The sequence below is a fragment of the Somniosus microcephalus genome, chromosome 13, assembly GCF_052327205.1.
Source record: "Somniosus microcephalus isolate GS21.2 chromosome 13, FLI_Smic_1.0, whole genome shotgun sequence".
Taxonomy (NCBI): Eukaryota; Metazoa; Chordata; class Chondrichthyes; order Squaliformes; family Somniosidae; genus Somniosus; species Somniosus microcephalus.
In genome coordinates, this window is record NC_140999.1 from 9260567 (window position 1) to 9280636 (window position 20070).

The window sequence follows — 20070 nt, forward strand, 5'->3', positions numbered from 1 at the left end:
AGAATTTTGAATTCAAGGCGTTGCTTAACCAGGAGCCACTGGAGGTCAGCGAGCACAGGAGGTGATGGGCGAACGGGACTTGATGCAAGTTAGGACACGAGCAGCCGAGTTTTGGATGACCTCAGGTTTATGTAGGGTAGAACATGGGAGGCCGGCCAGGGGTGCGTTGGAACAGTCAAGTCTAGATTGTGCAATTGCTGGAATTATCCTCGGTTCGAGGGAAAGCCAAAACACAAGTAAAGCCTTGTGTTTATACAGCAACTATCACATCTGAGAGCAGCTCACATGCGATGGGCTACTTTAAAGCACAGTGACCGACTATTCTGTAGGCAGCCATTTGAGTAAAGAAAAATCCCACCAACGGCAACGAGACAAGTGGACAGCCAGTCCGCTTTATGGTGGCATTAGCTAAGGGAGGAATGGCGGCCGAGGGGGGAGAGGAATGTTGGCCAGGATATAAGGAAATCTCCCTCTTTGAAAAGTACCATGGGACATTTAGCCTTGACCTGAACCATCAGAACAGGCAGGCACAACCTTGGTTTAATTGTCTCATCGTAAAGAGTGTGACATGAATCTTGTCATTCATGTGGAAATGACTTAAGAAATAATACTGGGCGGCCTGCTGGTGGCGCTGTCCAAGGAGAGTATAAATACTCAGGCATGGGCCCAGCTTGCGCAGGACATTCTTTAACAGGAACTAGTGAAGGACACAACTAGATCTCCATGTTGAAAAACAGTTGATTAAAGCTTTGTTTAACACTCAGACCAAGTGCCGAGTCGTTTTCTTACGTCAGAGTGCACTGCCAACAATTCAGTACCACACTGGTGTGTCACTTTAGAACAAGTGCTCAAATGGGGAACGAAAGATGATCAAATAATCCATTGAAAAAAAAATACTAGTTGATCTTTCACTGGCATTGCACAGAGAGTCAAGACCAAGAGCAGTGTCAGGTGAAGTGGGGCGAGAAGGCTGGGGATAATTAGGCCTGCAGATGTAATTCTGTCACCATTTTAAAGTCCTACATTTTGGCTTTAGTTTCATATATCGCTAATTTTATAGTATTTATAGTTAAATAGTAAAATGTACAGCAATTTGGAAATCAGGTTGGGCATAGGACTTTCTCTGTAGTGCAGTCGGAGAAGCTGGAAGATGCCAAACTGTGGTGCTACAGCGCCACCACTGGTGGGATGATGTAAATGTCACGTGACAAGTTTACATATCCAGTTTCCATTATAAATGTGGACACCGGAATTTATATAATGATAAAAGCTGATGTCAACTGTGTGCTGGTGAATATGATAGATAGTTGTGTAAACTTACTGCCTGCTGTGGTGCGGATGTAGACAATCTCACTTTTGGCTCCATGATTGTGGCGCTCGTCACTTATTGTGAGCAGGGTCTTGACGAAGATTGCGTACTGCGTCCAAGGTTTGAGGCCGCGAAGCAGCGTCCCCGGGTTACTGAGTTTCCCATCTGATCGCACAGGGGGTTCCACATCTACCACCTTCCAGCTGTTTGATCCGCAGGCATCCTGCCCCTCAAATTCAGTCACGTTCTGGTAAGGGCTGTGCCAAGGAACACAAAAATAAAAAGACAGAGCCATCACCCCTACTGCTGACTGGCGATTCTGTGCATCATCTACTCTTGACAGGATAACCTGCCTGTCACCCTAGTCTTAAAAAAAAAAATCACTCTCAGGATGTGGGTGTCGCTGGTAAGGCCAGCATTTACTGCCCATCCCTAGTTCCCACAATCAGGTGGGGGTGGGCCACCTTCTTCAACCACTGCAGTCTGTGTGTGAAGGTGCTCCCACAACGCTGTTAGGTAGGGAGTTCCAAGGTTTTGACCCATCGATGATGAAGGAATGGTGATATATTTCCAAGTCAGGATGGCATGCGACTTGGAGGGGAACTTGGAGGTGGTGGAGTTCCCATGCGTCTGCTGCCTTTGCCCTTCTAGGTGGTAGAAGTTGTGGGGGGGGGTTTCAGTTGCTACTGAAGAAGCCTTGGGAAGTGGCTACAGTGCATCCTGTAGGGGGTGGACGGGCTGCCAATCAAGCGGGCTGCTTTGTCCTTTGATAGTGTAACACTTCTTGAGTGTTATTGGAGCTGCACTCATCCAGGCAAGTGGAGAGCATTCCAACACACTACTGACGTTTTCCTGTTTAAAAGCCGGTGAGCCGGCTGCACAGCCACTTGGCTTAAAGGGAACATTGCTGGCAACGTGCTCCCCAAGAGGCGAATTTCCCTCCCTCACAGAGTGTATATACACACTCACACGATGCGGAGAAGTGAACACTGCATGCCCTTAGCACACTCTATCTACTTCTTATATTATTTAAGCAGCATGCATTCCATATACAGACAGCCCAAAAATATACTCACGCTTCCTTGAAGAACACCATGAAACCCAAGAGGTCTCTGAAGTCCGGTGGCCAGTACGGCTCCCACTTCAACATAACCTTATCAGTCGCAGTTTTATTGGAAACAAACTTCAGGAGCTGGCTTTCACCTAAGTAGGCGTAGGGAGAGAAAACACCCATGAACTCCTTTTATTCTCTCGCAGTTTGTCAATGCGTGTGGACAGTAACGCTGCCGCTAACTTTTTGTTTAGCCCCACTAAAGATCGTCTTGCCTCCAGATACTGAATGGCCACTTGGAAATGAGGGACTAGGGGGTTCCTGTGGAACCGCAACTCGGCAAAGAGTCAGGGGTCGGGGTCAGAAAATTGACATTAAGAAAATCATTTTTAACAATTAAAAAAGTGAATTAAAGAGATACACTGCTGTTGAAATGCGTAAACCAGTGAAGCTCCAACATGGCAAGAGAGCCCCAGGTGGGCAGAGGAAACACTTCAAGGACACCCTCAAAGCCTCCTTGAAAAAGTGCAACATCCCCGCTGACACCTGGGAATCCCTGGCCCAAGACCGCACAAATTGGAGGAGAAGCATCCGGGAAGGCGCCGAACACCTCGAGTCTCTTCGCCAGAAGCAAGCGGAAGCCAAGCGCAAGGAGCGCACGTCAACCCAAGCACCCCACCCACCCACCTCTTCAACCACCGTCTGCCCCACCTGTGACAGAGACTGTCGGTCCCGCATTGGACTCATCAGTCACCTGAGAATTCATTTTTAGTGTGGAAGCAAGTCACCCTCGGATCCGAGGGACTGCCTAAGAAAAGAATAAACCAGTAAGGAGAGCGCGAGAAATTAACTCAAAAGGTCAGATCTATTTACGCGCTAATATCACTTGGATCTGATCACTGGACCACTGATACCCGTGGGTGGAGGTATAATAAGGTCGGAGGGGCAATTGTGCAAAGTTCCACAACAGTAGTGCTGCAGGTAGAGAATCAGGGATATAGGGTTATAGTCCTACCAACCACCTGTACTTGCTGCAAATGAAGCACTGCGCCATGACCCTTACAAAAATAAGTCAGTGTATCTGCATTAGTTAGGTATGTCACACGGGTAATTACAAAAAAAAAAATGGAAGTGTATTTGAGTTGGACGTGTCACAAACATAACTTTAAAAAAATTGGCAAGCTATTTGAGCAGTGAAAATCCCTGGCAGCTTTCAAAATACGAATCTCTTATAATCAGTGTAAGATCCCAGAGGGACCCTGGTTCTGAATGATTGGAGGTTGGTGACAGTGATTTAACTTTATTCAGCACAAGCAAGACTTCATACATTACAGTGTTCGAGCAGCAGTTTACAGAGAATAATTGAGACTTGTATTACCCAGTTATCCTCTGGGTAGAAGCACAACTATGAGTAAGCTGCTCCCTGTGTCTCGTGTCTCCTTGATTCTTCCTGAAATCTTCTACACTTTGTGGCTGTCGAGACCCCCCCTTCTTATATCCTTACTCTCATTCAAAACCTATGGAGTTTTACTGAACCAATCACTGGCTTACACCCAATTCCCCAAAATCCAATCATGAAGGTCCACAGCAACTTGCTTACGCAGGTTCTGGCCTTATGACCAATGCTCCCTCTTATTTTTTTTGCGGGGGTGCGCGGCCCCCTTCAGTTTCGCGCATGCGCAAAACTTTACACTGAAAAAGCCAGTCCCGGGCTGCGCGGGACCAGTAGAGGTGTGCACCGCACCTTATAGGGAACGTTGCTCATGACGACCCCCCCCCCCCCCCCGCCCACATCATCTGTTTTTGACCATCAAAACTCCTATCTGGGCTAGTTATGGCAACACAAAAGAACATGTCTCCATACTGTAGAGATGCATGCCCTTGCTGGTCCTATGAAAGGCCTATATTTTTAGCTCCCTGCCAGACAACATAACATTCCGGCATGGTTGCAGCTACAACTGATCTTGGTTCCCACAGCTAGCTCCACTCTATGCCTCATCCTTACTGTTGGCTAATATCCAACTTCCATTAATTCGCCCAACAGCTTCCTATTCGACTATAGCAGTCCGCTTTCTCATCCCAGGCTGTCTGAGTTATAGTTTCCTCACAGACTTTTAATTATAAGCAAAAAGGGTTACACGGCTTGTATATTTCAAGTTATCAGTGCATACATACGATTACAGACTTCTACATTTAATTCTTACACACCATTATAAATCCATTACTGATGATTAGATCACTAAAGATAGAAAACAAGTATTCTAAAAACCAACTAGTCCATGGCAATCTTACAGTCCCCAGCTTGAGGGGGAGCAGATCCTTCTCTGACCCCTCACTCATCTTATTTTTTATCCTTCTGTAGGAGGTCCACTAATTCCAAGTTATTAGCACGTCAACCAAGTACGTACATTTCAAGCAACAGGTCATGATGCAAAGAAAATCATAATACATTGTACAGAAAGCTACAGTTTACCATATCAACAAATCATGGACTTAAAAGATTCTCCAGCTCTCTCTTTACTCATATCCAACTCATGGATAATTCTTGCTAAGTATGATTTCTCCCTAGCCCTCATTTGTCCCAGTCCAAATTTTATGTCCCTCTTTAATTTCAATCCCTCGGACAGGTACCAGTGTGTTTAACTTGATGATTTAAAAAGCTGTCTCACTCTTCTGAGCCACGTTAACCATTTCATGTTGTGCTGTTGTCAAGTAACTGAGCGTGTCCGAGACCCGTTCTTCAATGCAAATTCACCGTGCATTTCCACATGCTAATTGCCACACGCACCCACCACCCCACCCCCACACACAACCCGTCCGACACATGGACATCTTCACTGATCTCCCACTGCATGGTCCCGAACTCTTGGGTAGTGCCCAGTCAAATGCAGTTTTCTGAAAAATTTCATAGGCAAGGACACAAACATCTCGAAAACAATCAATTTACTCAGTTGGTAGCACTCGCACCTCAAAGGCAAAAGGTCGTGGGTTCAAGTCCCACTCCAGAGCCCTGAGCACATAACCCAGGCTGACACTTCGAATGGATACAGCACAGCAGGGGGCCATTCGGCCCGTCGAGCCCGCAACTGTCCCACTTCAGTGCTTTACTAAAGGAGGTGCTGCACTGTTCGAGATGCCATCTTTCGGATGAGACCGATTCAACTGAGGTCTCCCCTCTCAGGTGAACGTAAAAGATCCCAGTAGATGAAGAGCAAGGGAGTTCTCCCGGTGTCCTGGCCAATATTTATCCCGCAACCAACATCATTACATAAGAACATAAGAAATAGGAGCAGGAGTAGGCCATACGGCCCCTCGGGCCTGCTCTGCCATTCAATAGGATCATGGCTGATCCGAATCTAGACTCACGTCCACTTCCCTGCCCTCTCCCCGTAACCCCTAATTCCCTTATCTGCTAGGAAAATGTCTATCTCCATTTTAAATTTATTTAATGTTGCAGCTTCCACAGCTCTCTGGGGTAGCAAATTCCATAGATTTACTACCCTCTGAGTGAAGAAGTTCTCAGTTTTGAAAGGGCAGCCCCTTATTCTAAGATTATGCCCCCTAGTTCTAGTCTCACCCATCAGTGGAAACATCCTCACCACATCCACCCGATCAAGCCCTCTCACAATCTTATATGTTTCGATAAGATCGCCTCTCATTCTTCTGAACTCCAATGAGTAGAGTCCCAACCTACTCAACCTTTCTTCATACGTCAACCCCCTCATCTCTGGAATCAACCGAGTGAACCTTCTCTGAACCGCCTCGAGAGCAAGTATATCTTTTCTTAAATATGGAAACACAGATTACCTGGTCACATATCTCAATGCTGTTTATGGGACAATGCTGTGCCCAAATTGGCTGCTGCATTTCCCTACACTACAACAGTGACCACATTTCTGTTATGTAATTACTGTCCTGGTACAACTAACCCATCTGTGACGGTTTACATATATTACATCAGCCAAGCCAGTAAAAGACTTGACCAGGGCATTTATTTGGTTTCAATGTGACTCAGGAACAGAGGGAGTCAGAGACTTTAATACATCTCATTTCCAAGTTAACACCTAATCATTTAATATTTGAGCGCAACATAACACACGACCTTCCAAGAGAACCTGGATCCTTACACCCGAACTGCCTATCACTTGCCCAAATTAACCTGTTTCGGAGAGTTCCTGGTCTGCCGCTGACTCAGTTTGTCACCAATTCACCTATCCTCCACAGGCTGCTTATTACCTGCAACAGTTCCCACGGCTTACTTATCATATTGGACCATAAGGTCAGGCCTCTGACGCCTGCGATTCCCCCCTTGCCTTGCTTTAACCATCGTTAACGTAGCTTTGCCTGTTAAATGCCGTTTGTTATTCTTCGGCAATTTGACAGATCAGCAAAACCTTTACTTCTACTTTTAACCACTTACACATCTTTGTATAAGCAACAGGTTCGCCGCCTACATATCAGTTTTGTTTTTTGTCCTCGTTTTGCAGGCATGTAGATTCCAACAGCCGTGGGAATCTAACCTTACAACAACAACTTGTATTTATATAGCACCTTTAACGTAGTAAAACGTCCCAAGGCGCTTCACAGGACTGTTGTAAAACAAAATTTGACACCGAGCCACGTAAGGAGAGATTAGGGCAGATTTCCAAAAGTTTGGTTTTAAGGAGTGCCTTAAAGGAGGAGTGAGAGGTAGAGCGGCAGAGGTGTTTAAGGAGGGAATTCCAGAGCTTAGGACCTTGGCAGCTGAAGGCACGGCCGCCAATGGTGGAGCGATTAACATTGGGGATGCACAAGAGGCCAGAATTAGAGGAGCGCAGAGATTTCAGAGGGTTGTGGGGCCACATAGTTCAAATTTTTACAGAAGCTTAATTTTAGTTGGCATAGCACAATGATTCAGAATAAACATGCGTACATAATGACATGCGGCAAAGAGCTTTGGGAGGTCCCGAGATTGCGAAAGGCGCTAGTTCTCTCTCTTCATTCCCATCAGATGATTTATAACACTTGTGCTCTCCTGCACTGCTTCAAATGGAAAGAGGTCCCCGACACGATCTGGGTGCTGTTGCTCCGGATTTGCACCGTTTATACTTCAAGGTGGACTCCAAGAGATTGTTGGGGGAAAGCTCTGCACATACAGCTGCTCTGAAATCACACTTGAAAGTCTTCGCATTCTGGCTGCAGACTTTCCTTAGTGACCCCCAGGGGGAAGGGCTGTATGATCCGACAATGTTAAAATCATATTGCTGGCTTGCACCAGGTTAGCAAAGAGCTCAGCGGACAGAACTAAATGGCAATCCCAACACAAGCTTCCCCCAGTGGGCACAAGTTAAAATTGATCGCCCCAAGCCCTTGCCCCGGAAGCAGGGAACAAAACGGTCCAGATCCATGTACTCTGCCTCAATATCACGGCCCAGGATTAAATCACGATTTTAACTCGTGCTTATTGTTTGACTTTACAGTGACATATTGAACCTATTTTCTCCGTATAAAGATTGGAGAGGCTGGGGTTGTTTTCTTTGGAACAGAGGAGGCTGAGGGTAGATTTAACTGAGGTGTATAAAATTATGAGGGGCTTCGATAAGAGTGGATAGGAAGGACCTATTTTCCTTAGCAGAGGTCAATAACCAGGGGGCAGAGATTTAAAGTAATTGGTAGAAGGATTAGAGGGGAGTTGAGGAGAACTTTTTTCACCCAGAGGGTGGTGGGGGTCTGGAACTCACTGCCTGAAAGAGTGGCAGAGGCAGAAACCCTCATCACATTTAAAAAGTACTGGGATATGCACTTGAAGTACCGTAACCTACAGGGCTACTGACCAAGAGCTGGAAAGTGGGATTAGGCTGGAGAGCGCTTTTTTCAGCCAGCACAGACACAATGGTCCAAATGGCCTTCTTCCGTGCCGTAAATTTGTATGATTCTATACATTGATTCTACTCTTCGGGACACCTGGGAGGGTCCATTTCAATGTTTCCTCTTCATGTGTTGAAGTGCGTTCTGACGTCGGGATATTATAAGCGATCAAATAGTCATGGTCTGGGGAATTAGTTATACAATCAATATGTCTACTGATTAGCAGCAAAATCTGTCTTCGTAGGGAACACTCCGCAGTGCATACACCATCATTCTGATGTTGGATGTCAGCCAACTCCATTATTTAATATTCTCCCACCAACCGCCACCCAAACTGCTGCCTCATGCTGGGCTATGGTTACGGGGCAACCGGTACCCACGCGGCTACTCTCCATGTGGGTGAGCCTAAGGGGTTTGTATGTACATCTTGAGCCCGCGTGCACGGAACTCCTCATCCCGGCTGGTCAATCTTTGATGGGCTTCGAGAGTGTAGGCAGGAGCCGATACGCTCTCAACCACCCCCCCGCCACTCTCTTTATTGGGGGGGGGGGGGGGGGTGAGTTTTACTAGAATGGTTCCAGGGATGAGGGATTACAGTTACATGGATAGACTGGAGAAGCTGGGGTTGTTCTCCTTGGAGCACAGAAGGTTGAGAGGAGATTTAATAGAGGTGCTCAAAATCATGAAGGATTTAGATAAGAGTGAATAAAGAGAAACTGTTTCCAATGTCTGAAGGGTCAATAACCAGAGGGCACAGATTTAAAGTGATAGGCAACAGAACCAGAGGCAACGTGAGCAAAAACATTTTTACGCAGCGAGTGGTGAGGATTTGGAATGCGCTGCCTGATAGGGCGGTGGATACAGATTTAATAGCAGCCTTCAAAAGTGAATTGGATAAATACTTGGAGGAGGAAAAAATTGCAGGGGTATGGGGAAAGAGCGGGGGAGTGGGACTAACTGGATTGCTCTTCGAAGGAGCTGGCGCAGACTCGATAGGCCAAATGGCCTCCTTCTGTGCTGTGATATCCTATGGTGATGCTATGGGGCATCGTTACTCATCCCCAGCTTGCTCTCATCGAGCGGCCACACACAGGCACCTCCCAGCGTAGGAAGGCCTGTTTTTTCCCTCTCCCCGTCTCAGAGGCAGGAAGCCAATGGTAACAACCCTTACTGGTCACTCCAGCCGAGCTTTGCTGGATGCAGAACCTTCCTGGACTGTACGGCTCAACTTCTAAATGGACACTATACGAACAATTGAGCCATCCAGGCATATTGGGGGGGGGGGGGGGGCAAGGGGGAGATTCAAGGCACTTTCCAATTGCTCAAAATAGTAACGAGGTTTGACCGGGAATAGTTTATATCCAAGGGGAGACAGAAAAATGGTAATCCTAGCTGCAAACCCAGACCTCGACAGGACTTTGACAGACCCCCCAGACGCGTTTTGTTTTTCTAAAAAAAAGTAAACTTCAGGAATTGCTACCATCAAGGCCTCAAAGTTACACCATTCTGCCAAAACCTTAAATTGAAAGAACATTTTAGAAAAAATAATCTCGGTGCCAAGTCATATACGGAAAGTGGCAGACGCTTACGAGCTAAGGAGCCAGTTGAGATTGGAAGAGAAGCGCCGTGCGCCAAGTAAAACACTTCAGCGCGCTTTAATCCACACTAATGCGCCTCAGCGAACTCGGCACAGACTGGAGTCTAAATCTGGGATTTTCCTGGTCCGCGTGCCTGAGTCACTCACTGGGCCATCGGGGGAAGCACGGCATATTGCCTGGACAGTGGAAATAAAAAGGGAAAAGCTGACAGTCCCGGGGGGGGGGGGGGGGGGGGGGGGCAGGTTGTCTGGTGGTCTTGTGATTAAGATCATCCCCATCCTAAACTACAACAACAACAACTTGTACTTATACAGCGCCTTTAACGTACTAAAACGTCCCAAGGCGCTGCACAGAAGTGTTGCAAAAACAAAAGCTGACACTGAGCCACATAAGGAGATATTAGGGCAGATGAAAGAGGTAGATTTTAACGAGTGTCTTAAAAGGAGGGAAGAGAGGTGTGGAGGGGTTTAGGGAGAGAATTCCAGAGCTTTGGGCCTAGACAGCTGAAGGCATGGTGGAGCGATTAAAATCAGGGATGCTCAAGAGGCCAGAATTAGAGGAGCGCAGATATCTCGGAGGATTGTGGGCTGGAGGAGATCACAGAGTTAGGGAGGGGCGAGGCCGTGGAGGGATTTGAAAACAAGAGTAACCTCCTCCATCTCAACAACCCCTGCCTCCCCCCCACCCCACTGGCTCAACTCTTCATTCCTCAGATTCTAGCCTCATGAGCATACCCTTCATTCTCATCAAACCACTGGCAACTGTGTCTTCAGTTGCCTGCTCTTGGGAATTCCTTTCCCAATCCTTCAACATCCTCATTAGCCAAGCCTTTGGTCAACTTCTCTTAACCTCTCTTCCTTTTATTCGGCTTCTGCTTTGTCCTCACCTCTGTGAAGTACCGTGGAACTTATTGCCACATCCAAGGCACTATATTAATGGAAGTTGTTGCTGCTGCCATCACAGCCCCAGTTTCGTTGCCAGTAAGGGAACAAAATCTTCTCTACTTTATTTCAACTTCATCCAGGACTAAGTTGCATCATAAGAACATAAGAAATAGGAGCAGGAATAGGCCACTTGGCCCCTTGAGCCTGCTCCGCCATTCAGTAAGATCATGGCTGATCTTGGGCTCAAAGCCACTTCCCCGCCCGCTCCCCATAACCCTTCACTCCCTTATCTTGCAAAAATCTGTCTATCTCCACCTTAAATGTATTTAATGACCCAGCCTCCACGGCTCTCTGGGGCAGAGAATTCCACAGATTTACGACCCTCAGAGAAGAAATTCCTCATCTCAGTTCTAAAAGGGCGACCCTTTATTCTAAAACTGTGCCCCCGCGTTCTAGATTTTCCCACGAGGGGAAACATCCTCTCTGCATCTACCTTGTGGAGCCCCCTCAGTATCTTATATGTTTCAATAAGATCACCTCTCATTCTTCTAAATTCCAATGAGTATAGGCCCAACCTGCTCAACCTTTCCTCATAAGTAAATCCCCTCATCTCAGGAATTAACCCAGTGAATCATCTCTGAACTGCCTCCAATGCAAGTATATCCTTCCTTAAATAAGGAGACCAAAACTGTACGCAGTACTCCAGGTCTCACCAATACCCTGTACAGTTGTAGCAGAACGTCCCTGCTTTTATACTCCAAGCCCTTTGAAATAAAGGCCAACATTCCATTTGCCTTTTTGATTACCTGCATGCTAACTTTTTGTGTTTCATGCACAAGGACCTCCAGATCCCTCTGAACAGTAGCATTTTGTAATCTCTCTCCATTTAAATAATTTGCTTTTTTATTTTTCCTGCCAAAGTGTATAACCTTGCAATTTCCCACATTATACTCCATCTGCCAAATGTTTGCCCACTCACTTAGCCTGTCTATATCCCTTTGCAGGTTATTTGAGTCCTCTGCACAACTTGCCTTCCCACCCATCAGTGCTGTTCCAATTGCTGAAAAGATCTCTATAATTTCCCTTATATTTCGCACACTGATGGACATTGCTGTGTATCTGCACCATTTCCCTATACTTATATCAAGTCTTAAATCCTTCAATATTATTTTGCATAAATCAATTTTACATTTAAAAAAAAAAAAATGTATAGAAGAGTTATAAGCTGGAAATACATGGGTTTATATACAATATAAATCTGGGTTTCCACCTCAGGGTTTTAAAGGAAGGTGGTGTGGAAATTGCAGATGCTTTAGTCCTAATCTTTAAAAGCTCTCTCGAGTCAGGAATTCTCCCTGAAAATTGCAAATGTAACTCCATTATTTAAGAAAGGTGAGAGAGAGAAACCAATAAATTATAGACCCGTTAAGGACAGAGTGACCGAGTAATTAGAGATCCAACATGGATTTGTAACGGGTAGGTCTTGTCTAACAAACCTAATTGAATTTTTTGAGGAAGTAACGGTAGTAAGTAGACAGGGGAATGTCTATGGATCTGGTTTATATGAACTTCCAGAAGGCATTCGATAGGAGATTGTTTAGGCGGTAGAAGACAGAGATTAGGGATAATGGGTACGTACACGAATTGGAAAGAAGTGACTAGCAATGTTCACTATTTTTTTTTGGATGCGTGGCTCCTTTAAGGGGCTGCGCGGCCCATTCAAATTTCCGCGCATGCAAGGTTTTTCCATTTAAAAGCCGGTGAGCCGGCTGCGTGGGACTTACAGGCAGCTTAACGGGAACATTGGTGACTAGTGGTGTCCCACAAGGATCTGTGCTGGGGCCTCAACTATTCATTATATATTTATTAATGACTTAAGCTAACACAATAGAGGGCCATATATTCAAGTTTGCCGATGGTATCGATAGTCGTGCAGACGGGAGCATAAAATTACAAAGAGACATCGATAGATTAAGTGAGAGCACGAAACCGTGGCAGGTGGATTTCAGTGCAGGTAAGTGTGAGGTCATCTATTTTGGACCAAAAAAGGACAGGTCTGAGTACTTAAATGGTGAAAAGCTAGGAACAGCGGTGGTCCAAAGAGATTCAGGGGTAACTGTGCACTAAAATGTAGTCAGGGACAAAAAAAAATAATCAAAACGGCTAAAGGAATGTTCGTCTTTATCACTGGAGATTTAGAATATAAATGGGAGGAAGTTTTGCTACAACTGTACAAAGAACATAAGAATTAGGAACAGTAGCAGGGCATACGGCCCCTCGAGCCTGCTGCACCATTCAATAAAATCATGGCTGATCTTCTACCGCAACTCCACTTTCCCGCCCGAACCCTATATCGCTTACTTCCTGATCTTCCGAGCCGAGAGCCATTCTCCCCACTACCCTTATGAAACACTTAATTATTCAGAGCACAATTGTCATACAAATACCAGCACTCCTGAACTGATGTTATATTATGGTTTTCATCTTACACGATGCCTGGTCTCCATTAGTTTTCTGAGCAATGTCCATTTTCTCCTGTCGCCCCTTGGTCCCTGTAGCCACCTCCATCTTGTATATTTCGGCCAGGCACAGCTTGGGGTTGAAGTGGAAGAACATCTTGCCCTGGGAGATGGTCAGATTGTGCTTCTTCCAGTCCCACAGTTGCTGCAGGTTCTGATTGTCCAATACATAGAAGGAGTAATTCCTGGATGCCAAATTAAAAAGAAAAGACACGTTGAAAGCAAATTTAATTTATCAATAAATTTAAAATCAGGGCGAATTCAAAATCTGAAGGAGTTAATTTAACAACTACTTGTATTTATATAGTGCCTTTAACGCAATAAAATGTCCCAAGGCGCTTCACAGGAGTGTTACCAAAAAAAAAACACCAAGCCATGTAAAGAGATGTTAGGGCAAATGACCAAAAGATTGGTCGAGGAGGTAGGTTTTAAGGAGCGAGAAGTGGAAAGGCGGACAAATTATGGGAGGGAATTCCAAAGCTTAGGACCTAAACAGCTGAAGGCACAGCCACCAATGGTGGAGCATTTAAAATTGGGGATGTTTAAAAGGCCAGAATAGGCGGAGAGGTCTAGGTGGATTATTTATATATATATATATAAAAAATATATATATTCAAGAAGGAGTTAAATATATTTCTTAAGGTTAAAGGGATCAAGGGATTTGGAGAGAAGGCAGGGACAGAGTACTGAGTTTGGATGATCAGCCATGATCTCATTAAATGGTGGAACAGGCTCGAGGGGCCGAAAGGCCTACTCCTGCTCCTACCTTCTATGCTTCTATGATTATAGCGCTGGAGGAGATTACAGAGGTAAGGAGGGGCGAGGCCATGGAGGGATTTGAAAAGAAGGATGAGAAGTTTAAAATCGAGGCGTTGCTTAACTGGGAGCCAATGTAGGTCAACGAGCACAGGGGTGATGAGTGAACGGGACCTGGTGCGAGTCAGCACACGGGCGGCAGAGTTTAGAATGACCTCAACTTTATGGAGGGTAGAACTAGGGAGTCCGGCCAGGAGTACGATGGAATAGTCACGTCTAGAAGAGAAAGTCTAAAATCAGAAGAGACAAATTAAAAATGGATGTACGGTTGCCCCAGCGTCTGAGTAAACTAATGGAGCACCTGATGTAGTACTGAGCCACACAAACCAGGAATGTCCCGCATATCGATCCTCATTTTGTGCTGAACATACTCCGGAACTCCCTCCCCAAACCACTCAGCCTCTCCACCTCCTTCTCCTCCTTTAAGACCCTCCGTAAAAAAAAAAAGAATGCATCGCCATGACCAAGCTTTTGGTCACCCTTCCCAATATCTCCTGCTCCAGATCAGTGTCCATTTTTGTCCAATTACATATCTGTGAAGCACCTCGAGACCAATGTTCCCTGTAGTATTTTTTTTGGGGGTGCGGCCCATTCAAACCTCCGCGCATGCGCGGTTTTTCCATTGAGAAACCAGCAGGCGGCCTGCACGGGAGTTTCAGACAGGATCATTGCTTGGGAAGCTACTCTACGCTAGGGGGCTATGTAAGTGCAAGTTGTTGTTAAGTTAGGCGATTTCAGCCAGGGAGGGATAGATTCCCTTAATGTAGTGTTTTATACCATATGGGAGGAATTAATTAGTTGAATAATTTGATAAATCAGGGCTCCATGTGCACCCTATCCCTTTGACAGCCATGGCTCAGTGGGTAGCACTGTCGCCTCTGAGTCAGAAGGTGGTGGGTTCAAGTCCCACTCCAGAGACTTGAGCACAAAATTCCAGGCTGACACTCCCAGTGCAGTACTGAGGGAGTGCCGCACTGCTGGAGGTGCCGACCTTCGGATGGGACGTTAAACCGAGGCCCTGTCTGCTCTCTCAGGTGGATGTAAAAGCAGGGGGAGTTCTCCCTGGTGTCCTGGGTCAATATTTACCCCTCACTCAACATCACTAAAAAACAGATTATCTGGTCATTATCACGTTGCTGTGTGTGGGAGCTTGCTGTGCGCAAATTGGCTGCTGTGTTTCCTACATTACAACAGTGACTACACTTCAGCTGTAAAGCGCTTTGGGATGTCCAGTGCTCTTGAAAGGAGCTATAGAAATGCAAGTCTCTTTTTTTTTCCCCGTGTGTGTTGCGGCTCTGATGCAAAAGCTGGCACAGTTACAGCACTAACCGCACTGTCGTCAAGACAAGCGCTGAAAATCTTTACACATCAAGTGATCGCTACAAAAGTTTTTGAAGGAGAAATAGTTGCATTAACAAGAACACGCACACCTGCTGCACTCCAGGGGGGCACCGTACCAAAGTGCCGAGCACACGAGCAACGTATATGCAATTCCCCGTACTGGGAGATGGGGTGCAGCGGGCGTGGGAGGGGGAATAAGTGCTCATTTTAAGCTGAATGGGCAAATCACATTGTGCGTTAGTGAGCAGACATCTACAGAGTCGAATTGGCACCGGGCATTGTTCGCTCGTCCACTGTTGAACGGTGAACACGGTGGGGATATTTTTTTATTCGTTCACGGGATGTGGGCATCACTGGCCAACATTTATTGCCCATCCCTAAGCGTGACGGGATCCATGGAGTTGGGGGAGGAGGGGGTGTCAATTAACTAAAAAGAAAACCAGAGTGGCTGCTGCCAACGAATCGGAAGCTGCGCAGAAGCGTTCTGCGCATAAATGTTGACTTTCATAAGCTGATAGAAACACCAATTCAACTTTCAATTGTCAGCTTCTCCGGAGGCGGCTCAGTTGGGCAGCAGCGATCACTTTTCCCCACCCCCCCCTTTCTCTCTCACCAATCTGGCGAGAACAACCTAAAAAAAAAACCCCACTGAACTGCGCCTGCGCCACTGCTTTATTTCGTTGGCCGCTGCCATGGCCAGACAAAACTGCGGAGTAACGAGAGAGAACGAAGAGGAATAGAACAACAACAACCCGCACCAAAGTTACATTTGTCTTTTAGCTGCGATGTCACCATTCCCACGACTTACCCAGGTTCCAGAGTTTCACCTTGGATCAGACTCAGGCTGCGGAAGAAGGACAGCGACACCAAAGCATAGGAGCTGCGGATCTTCAGATAGCCGGTGATCACCTCGATCAGGCCCAGGTTCGCTTCCAGCTCAGCCGCGATGTTAGCTGAAAAGGGTAATGCGAGGAAAGTTATAACTTTCTCAACTCCACCGCGCTGCCACCGCGCACACGAAGGAAACTGGAGACGGCGATCTTTATACGGCGGCACTAAATCTGCAGGCCTTCAAAAGAAGTACGGCAGAGTGGGGTCTCCTGAACTTCACTTTATCCGTGCTGTAAATAGTTCCTCCTGACGGTAGACGAGAGAGAGCAGAGAGGAAGAAAGTGAGGAGTCAGATGCACACGCAGACAGTGAGGGAGGGGAGAGAGTGAGAGAGAGAGACACACAGAAATAGTAGTGATGTGGAGTGCGTGGCCTTGGGGTGCAGATAGCAGAGAGAACGGGAGAGGCGGAGAAATAAAAAAAAGGGGTTGAAGAGAGTGAGGGGGTGGAGAGAGCAAGAGAGATTTGATTTTGCAGATTTATCACTACAAGTATTTTTAGTTACAGGGATGTGACAGGCTGATAAGTTAATTGTGGTTTACAGGCTGATAACGTTTGAGAGCCATTGAATCAGAGAGCTTTGCTCAATTGGCTTGAGCAAGCCTCGAGTTTAGGCATGTGGGTGGGACACTACCTGGGTGGAGCATGCGTGTGGGTGTGGAACATAAAAGTAGACAGAGCATGTATGTGAGAGTGGGGCACTATATGAGCAGGGCATGCGTGTGGGTGGAGCACTGTGCAGGCAGGGCATGTGTGTGGGCAGAGGTGTGTGTGTGTGCGTGTGTGCGTGCCACTGTATGGGCAGGGTGTGCGCGAGCGTGGAGCACTGTGTGGCAGGGCAGAGGCATGTGTCTGGATGGGCCTCTGGTGTCCTTACCAGCATTTACTTGGTAGTACTGCCTAGTCCTACCGCTAGTCTGCGGAGATCAGTTAACTCCGCAGAGACCGGTGACTGAACCTGGTCTGTATGGCTCAGCTAATTACGGGCCAGCAGGGGAAAAGAATATTTATTTTTAATCAAAACAGATGATCTAAGGTCAGCGTGCGCCCATTTAGAGACAGGAAGTGGGTGGAAGCAGTTCCTTGTCTTAACTGTTGTAGGAGACGGAAACAGATGCTATGGATAGAGAATAGAATAGATAGTGGACATGCTGCTCTTCAACACCTCTTAAGCAGGCTGGCTCAAAGCCAAGGGAGCAGCTCAACTCTGAGAAAAAGGGTGTGGAAAGTGGGTTCGAAACAAAAATTAAATCTTTTTTATTTAAAAAAAAAAATCACAGTTTTTTCCAAAAGTGCTGAGGAAAGATTGGATAGGCTGGGGTTGTTTTCTTTGGAACAGAGGAGGCTGAGGGGAGATTTAACTGAGGTGTATAAAACTATGAGGGGCTTCGATAGAGTGGATAGGAAGGACTTATTTCCCCTAGCAGGGAGGTCAATAACCAGGGGGCAGAGATTTAAAGTAATTGGGAGAAGGATTAGAGGGGAATTGAGGAGAACTTTTTTCACCCAGAGGGTGGTCGGGGTCTGGAACTCACTGCCTGAAAGGGTGGGAGAGGCAGAAACCCTCACCGCATTTAAAAAGTACTTGGATATGCACCTGAATTGCCGTAACCTACAGGGCTACGGACCAAGAGCTGGAAAGTGGGATTAGGCTGGATAGCCCTTTTTTGGCCAGCACAGTCTTGATGGACCAAATGGCCTCCCCTTCTGTGCTGCAAACTTCTATGATTAGCTATTATTTTGAGGCTTTATTATGCATTGGTCGGACTTGATTTGGACCTCCGTGTTCGATTGCTGGTCAGCTCATGATAAAAAAGATGTGCCACAAGGGAAAGGGTGGTGGACCTCCGGTTCTATGGGGGGTGGTGGTTAAAGGGGGGGGACCTCTGGTTCTATGGGGGGTGGTGGTTAAAGGGGGGGGGACCTCAGGTTCTATGGGGGGTGGTGGTTCAAGGGGGGGGACCTCATTACTTCTACTACTTTCATACGACGGGAAAAGCTTCTAACGGGATGTCTAGTTCGGCTCTCCATTCGATGGTCTCCCGAGATACCGAGTGGAGAAATGAGGTGCCTCCCGCACACAGATCTCAGTGGGCAGGTTGATGCAATGCGTTCCACGGTCTGGGACTCGTGGCCACAGTCACGCTTCGGGTCGTCCCTCCTCTTCCGCTGGTGGAGTGGGCGGCCGCACCGTCCGAGCCCTGTGCGGATTGGGTTGAGCGCCGTCCACTGTCTTCGAGGGAGGTCGGAGCCAGGGAACCTCTGCTGTTGGGTCAGTGATGAGGTGTTGGTTCTTTACGTTGCGCACGTCCCACGATTCCCTCCATCTGGACGGCGGGCCGATGATACCAGCTGCATGAGTATTGGCTGCCGTTTTCCCAGGAGGGCCGGTCTCGGCAAGGTATATAAAATATTAAACGGGGTAGAAACGTAAACACAGAATCCTGCTTCAAAATAAGCCAGGAGCGGAGAAGCACATTTAAAGCGGATTATTAAGAAGAACTAGTTTACGCAGAGTGGTGAACGTTTGAGCAGACAACAGTCCTCTCCACAGTGTTAGGTCTGCACAAAGCAGCTGCAACTTCACATTCAGACACCAGAGGGTGCTTTCAGATTGCAAACCCTCCAGCTGTTAAAAGTGTTTCGAAATCGAGGACTTTGTCATGTAAACGTCCCTTTGCACAAGAGCCAAGGACGAGAAACAACCGTCTGCCCATCAAAGTTCGTCCCTCTAATACCCGAACTCACTCATTAGAGCATCCAAACTTATTTGGCATGTCCCCCCAGTTGTTTTGCCATTACTAATGACATAATAAAACTCACTACGCACTTGGTTTGAGTGTAAAGCAAGGCTTTAATCAACTTGTTTCAGAACATGGAGGTCTAGTTGTACTTCACTAGTTCCTTGTCTTACAAAATGTCCCTGAAAAGCTGGGCCTACGCCCGAGTATTTATACTCCTTGGACGGCGCCACCAGCTGGCCGTCCAGCGTTATTTCACGAGTAGTTTCTTGATGAATGATGAGATTTATAACAACTAACACCTGCTTGGCAGATTATTCCAAACTCTGCATAAACTAGTTGTTCTTAGTATCCATTTTAAATGTACTTATCTTGAAGCAATACTCTGTGTTTACCTTTCTATGCCATTTAATATTTTATATCCCTTAATAATGAGGTCCCCCCCTTTAACCGGCATCACTATAGAACTTGAGGCGCACCGTCAATGTTCCCAGTGAGCTTCGCTTTTGTTCTGCGTGGCCTGTTTCTTTCAATGCCCGGTCCCTTTAAATTTCTGTGCGTCCGCGGTATCTCCAACGCAAGAAAGCTCGTGAGCGGCCTGCGTGGGACCGCGCTGATTATTGCGTGGCCACGCACGCGCTCGCAACTTAGAGGGAACATTGTTCACCGCCCTTTCCCCTCATGGCTCATCCTGTTTTTTTTGTGGCGAGGTGACCAGGAATCGAACACAGAAGTCCAAGTGAAGTCCGACCAATACATAAATAAACCTCAAATAATCTCTACATTTGTACTTACTGACCTTGGAGGGAGTGCAGCGTAGATTTACCAGAATGACACCTGGACTCTAGGGGTTAAATTAACGAGGAAAGATGACTCAAACTAGGGTTGTATTCCTTGGAATTTAGATGGGTAAGAGGTGATTGGATCGAAGTTTTCACGATATTAAGGGGAACGGATAGGGTAGATAGAGAGAAACTATTTCCGCTGGTTGGGGATTCTAGGACTAGGAGGCATAGTCTAAAAATTAGAGCCAGACCTTTCCAGAGTAAAGTTAATGAAACACTTCAACACAC

General features: G+C 46.6%; 1 protein-coding gene across 2 annotated transcripts in view; it reads right to left on the minus strand.

Moving 5' to 3' along the window:
* LOC147108036 (insulin receptor-like) overlaps positions 1-20070 on the minus strand; it is a 257698-nt gene that overhangs the window by 46576 nt on the left and 191052 nt on the right. For both annotated transcript variants that reach the window (XM_086004472.1, XM_086004471.1), the window contains exons 5-8: positions 16174-16318; positions 13179-13393; positions 2386-2512; positions 1322-1566 (exon numbers count right to left, since the gene is read on the minus strand). In XM_086004472.1, coding sequence (XP_085860598.1) covers positions 1322-1566; positions 2386-2512; positions 13179-13393; positions 16174-16318 — 732 coding nt within the window. The remainder of the gene's footprint in view (positions 1-1321; positions 1567-2385; positions 2513-13178; positions 13394-16173; positions 16319-20070) is intronic.